We start from the raw sequence: 7,952 nt of genomic DNA on the forward strand, positions 1-7,952 counted from the left end.
TTTTCGATATATATATATATTATATATATATACTACCTCCGGGAATATTTTATATCTCACAAATAATACCCCTTTATTGCGAGTAAATTGGACCGGAGGTAGTATACATATATATATATATATATATATATATATATATATATAGAATCGAGATCATGTGATTCAATCAGACGGCTCACGATTCACCCGCCTTTTTCAATTTCATTAAGGGTATTTTCGTAATTTGGTCAGCTGAATGACCTCCCTTTTGATTCATGTGCCGCTTTATTTTCTTTCTCTCTCTTCTTTAGATTTTCTCTCTCTTCCTCCTGGTTCTCTGAGAGACGATTTTTTTCTTGCTCTTCAAATTGTTCGCTTTTGCATTTCAATTTCTCGCGATAATCTGCTAAGGTATGTAAATTTCGGTTTAATTATGAATTTTCTCGATTTTGAAACACGTTTTTGCGATTTTGATTGCGAAAATTAGGGTTTTTGCGGAAATCTAGTTATGTTTTCGATTGGGAAAATTAGGGTTTCTCGCGATTGAATTATTTGTTCGAATTTTGTGATTTCCATTGATATATTAGGGATTTAATATGTTTATGTATTTAAGTTGATTTATACGAAGTATTAGATTATGTAATTTACTTTTTTGAGCTTAGATGTTAGCACAGGGTGTTGTTAGCTGCTTAAAACTCTTTATGATACTTATATTCTGATAAATTTGTGGCCAACCACGATGTATTTGTTAAACACTAATACTACTGGAACTGCAGAACTTGATTGGAAAAATCTATTTTTGAATTTTTCAAAGCATCCACATGTTTATGCTTTATTAAACCAATTGATATTTTTACTTTTGAGTTGATATGACTTACTTTTGAGTTTGATATACTAGCTCCTGGTATAATTTGATATAGTTTGATTTTGAGTATTATTTTATTATACTTTTTGAGTCTTTTTTATGCAACATATGAAGTTTAAAAAATCACAATTGAGTTTTTGTTGTATTTGACTTAATTGATTATGTGTTCTTTTTATTATGTTTCATTTTCAGCTACCTAGCTTATGCCTCATGATATCGAAGTGGTGTTGGATTCTATGTTATATGTCATTCTTTTCAAATTGGATTTTTCGCTTACTTGTGATAGCTTGGAGAATTGCCTAGATGTTAGTGAAATTCTATTTACTTTCGAGTTATCTTATTTACTTTTGAGTTAGTCTTATTTACTTTTAAGTTAATTGTAATTACAATGATGTGGGCAGCAGCTGCAGCACTTGTACCTGCAATGCAAAAAGGGAATGAAACTGCTAGAAGTCTTCACATTGCTCTGAGTGCTTTAAATGTTATCTTGTTCATATGGCAGATCCCCAATGGAATTGCTATAGTCTTCAAAGATTTTCAATTCACTAACTGACCTTGAATCGCATCAATTCAGGTCTGACATTCCTTGCACATTCCCTGTGCTAAATTTGGGGTTGTTCTCTGATATTACTGTTCTTGATTTGAGCTTTAAATCTTTGATGGTTTATTTGCCAGATTCATTGTCCTGCCTTGAAGATATACAAGTTTTGAATTTGGCACATAATAAATTATTTGAAGTGTTACCAGATTTAGTATGTTCATTGAAAAATTTGTTGAATTTGAGTATAATTTCTTTTCTGGGTATAGTTCAAAATGTTCAAATTTGTTCATGGGAAGTATTGGGTTTGATTTTTCATTGAATTGTATACCTGGAAAAATGATGCCCAGGCCTACACCAGAGTGTTATGGAATTCCTGGAGTGTGAGGGCTGCCGCAGCTACTGGCCCTGCCAAGGCTGCTTCCGTAGCTACCGTCCCTGCCTAGGCTGCTGCTGCCACTGCCATGGCTTGCTGTTGCCTTGCCATGGCTTGCTGTTGCTATGCCATTTCTGCTCTGCTGCCTATTGTTGCCATGCTACTTCTGCTCTGCTGCTGTACATGTTACTCGGGAGTTCTTAGAGTAGAGCAAAACAGGAAACTGCTGTGAGCAAGAGTGCAGCCTATGCACCTAAGAAGCCTGTGATGAGAAGCAGCAGAAGCATGAGCAGAAGAAATATTATTTATTTACTTTAATGATGTTTTAATTTACTTTTTAGTCTTTTTTATTTACTTTTTGAGGTATATTGATTTACTTTTACTTCCAATGTATAATATATACTAGCCTACTAGCTCAATAGGTAGAGCATTGTGCAAGTGCACAAAAGATGTGGGTTCGAATCCCACGTAGGTTCATATTGGTTCTATATCCTGTGTTTGAATTTTGATTTTTTCAAAGCAAATTTTATTTACTTTAGACATAATTTGCTCTACTTTTGATTACTTTAGATATATTTGAAGGTAGAAATAGAGTTGAAGTTGGGTTCTTAGCCGATCTTGAATAAAAATGACAACATTTTTAAAGTTTTTCTATGTAATGATAGTCGAGGCCTCCAAACCCAATTAATTGTATGTGTATCTTAGAGCTAATTTAATTTACTTTTTAGTTATTTTGATATACTTTTGAGGTGTTTTGAATAACTTTAGAATGTTTTGTATTTACTTTTAGAGGTAACCTATGTAGGAATCGAACCTACACCTCTATGCATCCGCATAGTGCTCTACCACTTGAGCTAATAGGTTTACTTTAAAGTCCTTTTTATTCACTTTATATTCTTTTTTATTTACTTTTAGAGACAACAAATGTATTTCTCATCATGAGCTTTTTTTTTTTTTTGGTTGACAGAAAGCAGCAGCAGATTTTATTACAGAATGCTAGCAGAATCTATCATAACAACATCCATTACATAAGGAGAAGCCTTCCCAATCCACACTCTCATCTCCACATACTCTCTACTAGCATGAGCAAGTTTATGGGCAGCAAGAAGCCAACAACATTACCACATCTACTTACTAAAGAGAAATAGATATGATTACAAAGACTAGCCCTGGCAATGTACCCAAAACCAGAAACTTCCTTAAGAAAAGAGTATAGTTGTTAGTTTCAAGGATAACATTGCTACGGCTAGCTTCCATAGCAATGGTTAAGGCATGTCTAGCTACAAACGCTTCCGCAACCTCAACCTCAAAGCTACCTTTCATCAAACAACAACAGCCATAATGTCACCCTCACTGTCACGCACAATACCTCCAACACAACATCATTAGTATTGATTGAAATAATCATTGGTGAATTGAAATGGTTACAATAGTTAAATAGTTCCATAATTACACACAACTGCAAGAAACAAAACAATTTAACCACACTGCAGGCAAACTTAAAAAGCCTTTGTGAAAGTGCCATCGATAGCAACAAATAGAGAGGTGCAAATGCAAAATACTACCTCCGTTACATATTAGTTGCAACTTTGGGCAATATTTGTGAGAGATAAAATATTCCAAATTTGCAACTAATATGTAACGGAGGTAGTAGAAATATAACTCACCGATTGCCATTTTATCACGTTTACCAAGCTATTGCAAAACATCAATTTCAATCATTGCTGCCAAAAATATTTGAAGTTATTATCATTGAAACAGCAAAATTAGTATTGATTTTATAGATGCCAAAGTCAGAGAGGTGCCAAGTCTTGCAAGTACTAGCAGTTGAGGTGCAGCAACCACATTAGCTTTTTCATATTCACCAACCAAATTCATAGCTCTATTGATCACATCCTCCACTTTCAAACAAAAATCCTTTAGCGCCAATTAGCACAAATATTCTAATTACTTTTGAGACTAATTGTTTTACTTTTACTAATTTTCTAATTACTTTTAACATTACAAGAAGCATTAAGAATTCATATTCACTCAGTTTGTAAGCTACCTTTCTCACCAAAATTACAAACTTAAAAATTGATTAAAGGAAGACATTGATTGTTGCAACTCCCCTTTGATCCCTGCCGAGCTTACTTAAGATCTTGTAAGTTATAATAATAAAACAACCAATCTGGTATGTTCTTTAACAACCAATAATATACTGTCTAAGCTAAAAAAAAAATGTGTTAGCAAGCTGATCAGGTAGAGGGCCGATGAGATGATTGTTAGACAGTTGCAAAGATGTTAGTCTGAAATTGTCAAAACTTGAAGGTATTTGACCAAAAATCTGGTTATTATAGAACAAGATAGCCCATAGTTGATGGCAGCTTTCCTGTAATCGTACTATTCTCTAACATTATGATAATTTTAGTCTTTTGATTTACTTTAAAATATAATTCAAAATCCCCTCAAGTCGCCCTGATGGTACACCTCCTCTCTTCTTCCAGGAGAATTGGGATTGTATAGGGAAGGATGTTATCAGAGGAGTCCGTCACTTCTTCAGTTCGGATTTCATGCTCTCAGAAACAAATAGAACTTTCATCACCCTGATTCCCAAAGTGAAACAACCAAAGAAAGTGGAAGATTTCAGACCGATCAGTCTATGTAATTCACTATACAAGATCATCTCGAAGTGCCTAGTCAATAGACTTAAATCTATCCTTCCTGATCTTGTTGGTGAATACCAGAATGCATTCATCCCAGGGAGATTGATGGCTGATAACTGCTAAATTGCCCATGAAATCCTTAACAAGGTTAAGTCACTGAAGAAAGGAGGGAGATTTGAAGGAATCCTGAAGATCGATCTAAGCAAGGCATATGATAGAGTTAGTTGGCAATTTGTGCATTCTATCTTAGCTCATATGGAATTCCCTCCAAAATGGATTAAATGGATCATGCAATGCATTTCTACGGTTACATATGCTGTCTTGGTTAATGGGGAGCCAACTTCTTTTTTTGCTCCAAAGGCAGGACTAAGACAGGGAGATCCTTTGTCACCATATCTGTTTATCCTGGTTATGGAATCTTTATCTAAAAAGCTCTCAAGACTGCAAGAGCAAAAGCTCCTTCAAGGTATCAAGGTTTCAAGGCAGGCTCCAGTTGTTAACCACCTCTTCTTTGCAGATGATGCATTGCTTTGCTTTAAGGCAACTCCTAAATCGTGCAGGCTTATAAAGACTATTTTGGATGAATTTTGTCAAGTGTAGGGGGAAATGATCAATGCTAATAAGTCAAGCATCCTTTTCAGTCCAAATACCCCTTCCAGGTTTGTCAGACTGCTAAGACAACCACTCAAAGTAAAGAGTACAGGTAATCTAGGCAAATATCTTGGATGCCCGATGGATGTAGATGGGAGATCAAGCGCGAAATTCACAAGCATTGTAGATAAAATTCAAAATAAGATATCCTCATGGAAGTTTTCTAGTCTATCTCAGAGTGGCAAGCTGATTCTCATTAATGGTGTCCTTATCTCCCTAGCATATCACATCCTTTCTGTTTTCTGGTGCCCCAGTAAAACCATCAAACAGATTGATAGCATCCTGTATAACTTCTTCTGGAGTAGGAAACCAGGACAAAAATCCTACATTGGAGAAGAAAGGAGATTCTGCAGATGCATAAGGAGGATGGTGGTCTGGGCTTGAAGAATGTCAGAAATATCAATTCCAGTCTTCTAATGAAACAGAGTTGGAGGTTCTATGCAAATCCTTCCCTACTAGCGAGTAGGATTTTTAGAGCTAAATATGGAGCTGACCCAATCTCAGTAGGCAACTCTGGAAGGAAATTCACTAAAGGCTCCTGGGCTGCGAAGAGTATGATCAGGGCAGTCAAACTATTCAAGGAAGGACTAGGAAGAAGAATTGGAAATGGAAGAAACACCTTAGTCTTTAAAGATAATTGGATCAAAGCAGGAAGGATACACGAAAACTCATCGACAGGCCTGAATCAGCAACTGAAGGTAGAAGATCTGATTAACTCAGAGAGAAGATGGAATGCAAATCTCATTTGGAAACATTTTGAAGCACCTATAGCCAGAGATATTTTAGCTGTGCAACTTCCTTTGGAGGAATCCCAGGATGAATACACTTGGACAAGGGATAAATCGGGAACTTTTTCATTTAAGACAGGTTATTGGTTCCTCTCACAGCAAACAAGTCATCTCTCTCAAGCGCCAAATGAAAATAGGATATGGAAGAATTTCTGGAAATTGAAATTGCTGCCAGGTGGAAGCTATTTATATGGAAAATTCTGCAGAACATCCTACCAACCAAAGACAACTTGATCAGGAGAGGAATAAGAGTATATGACACTTGCCCCTTGTGCAAGCATAGCAAAGAGGAACTGAATCACTTGTTCAGAGAGTGTGAAGTTTCTCAAAGGATCTGGAAATGTTCGTCTTTAGGAATTGTTTCAGCTAACCCTGTGCATATTTCTTGCAGGTCTTGGATGATTAATTTGCTAAATTATCTATCGCGTCTTTCAGATGGTAGCTATGACCCTATTGTTGAGTTTGTAGCTATACTATGGAGTATCTGGATCCACAGAAATCAAATTTTGTTTGAAGGCGTGAGTGTTAATCCGTCAAGTGTGATGGAGATAGCACAGTTGCACGCTTCTAGACAATGGCAAGCAAGATCACTCTCCCAATTGCAAAATCAACCCATTCCTCAAGTTCATCAGCGCCTTACACTTCCTACAATCTGGTGCTCCGGGAAAGCAGTCAGGGGGCCTCGCCTGTCGTTGTGTGTAGATGCAGCTTGGAAAAGCAGGAAGGATGCCTTGGGGAGTGATTGGGAAGCAGCAGTGGCGTTTGCAGCAGATTCAATCGACCACCAGCACATACTTCATGCAGAGAGGGTGTTTGCAACTTCAGCATTACAAGCAGAAGCCCTTGCAATCCTTACTGCAATTCAACTGGCTCCTATGCACTTCCCAAATCTTATTATCAAGTCTGACTCTTTACAACTGATACGTGGACTTATTAAACCAGAACAGGTGCTGGAGGAGATCAGACCCATTGTTCAGAACATCAGACATAAGGCTAGGGATCGTGCGTTTGTAGTGTGTATTAAAACTAGTAGGAAGGACGTCCATAAAGCTCATCTCCTGGCCACTCAGTGCAGGAGATGTGGGTATTGCTAGTGTTCTTTTGTAACCGTTGTCAAAAAAAAAAAAAAAAAAAAAAAAAAAAAAAGCATTCAAAAAAATATATGTAAGTACAAATAAATTTGTACTCCAAAAAAGAACGCATATATATATATATATATAGGAAGGCTCATGTAAGAACCCTCCTCTATATAAGAACCCAATCTTATATAAGAACCAATCTCGGCCCTTTATTAATTTTGATCTAACCATCTAAAATGATCCTTTAGTAATGGCATTTCTGTAATTTTGAGAATTTCGTATTTAGAACATATAAAAAAAATTTAGAACATGGAAAAAAATTTAGAACATAGGTAAAATTTTAGAACATAAGCTGAAAAAATTTAAGAACATAAGCAGAAAAATTTAGAACATAAGAAAATTAATTTCGAAGATAGCAAAATTTAGAACATAAGCAACCAAAAATGTTAGAACATAAGAAAAATAATTTCGAAAACAGCAAAATTTAGAACATAAGCAACAAAAAATGTTAGAACATAAGATAAATTTAGAACATAGGTAAAATTTTAGAACATAAGCTGAAAAAATTTAGAACATAAGCAGAAAATTTTAGAACATAAGAAAAATAATTTCGAAGATAGCAAAATTTAGAACATAAGAAACCAAAAATGTTAGAACATAAGAAAAATAATTTAAAACATAAGTTGAAAAAATGATTTATAGCATAGGTAAAAATTAATAACATAAGCTGAAAAAATAATTTAGAACATAGGATAAAATTTAGAACATAAGCTGAAAAATTAATTTAGAACATAGGAACAAATTTAGAACATTTAAAATAATCTGGAACATAAGTAGAATTTTTTTTAACATAAGCTGAAAAAATAATTTAGAACATAATCTTAAAAAAAAATTTGAACATTGGAAAAAAAATTTGAACATTGGAAAAAAAATTTCAACATAAGTAGAAAACTTTAAGAATATATGAAAAAAATTTAGAAAATAAACAGAAAAAAATTTAGAACATAAGAAAAAGTTTAGAACATAAGGTG

At 34.8% G+C, this 7,952-nt stretch overlaps 1 protein-coding gene and 1 long non-coding RNA gene across 2 annotated transcripts; both read left to right on the plus strand.

The window, feature by feature from the left end:
- The first annotated feature begins 258 nt into the window (after positions 1–258).
- LOC145621498 (uncharacterized) lies at positions 259–2,101 on the plus strand. Its single transcript, XR_014108429.1, has 3 exons — positions 259–390; positions 1,037–1,149; positions 1,249–2,101. It is a non-coding gene; the product is annotated as an uncharacterized LOC145621498 (long non-coding RNA).
- Positions 2,102–4,658: 2,557 nt separating this feature from the next.
- LOC145619607 (uncharacterized) lies at positions 4,659–6,936 on the plus strand. The gene is made up of 3 exons (XM_081674319.1): positions 4,659–4,943; positions 5,360–5,928; positions 6,234–6,936. Exons 1-3 carry the CDS (start codon positions 4,659–4,661, stop codon positions 6,934–6,936), a joined length of 1,557 nt encoding a protein of 518 aa, XP_081530445.1.
- Positions 6,937–7,952: the final 1,016 nt, after the last annotated feature.

The sequence above is a fragment of the Chenopodium album genome, chromosome 27, assembly GCF_948465745.1.
Source record: "Chenopodium album chromosome 27, dcCheAlbu1.1, whole genome shotgun sequence".
Taxonomy (NCBI): domain Eukaryota; kingdom Viridiplantae; phylum Streptophyta; class Magnoliopsida; order Caryophyllales; family Amaranthaceae; genus Chenopodium; species Chenopodium album.

Excerpts from the sequence above, each read along its gene's own strand:
- LOC145619607 (XM_081674319.1), top strand. The coding sequence starts at position 4,659 with ATGGAATTCCCTCCAAAATGGATTAAATGGATCATGCAATGCATTTCT. Across the intron at positions 4,944-5,359 it reads ATGCATTGCTTTGCTTTAAG|GAAACCAGGACAAAAATCCT; the intron begins GCAACTCCTAAA and ends CTTCTGGAGTAG. Across the intron at positions 5,929-6,233 it reads TCATTTAAGACAGGTTATTG|GTCTTGGATGATTAATTTGC; the intron begins GTTCCTCTCACA and ends TATTTCTTGCAG.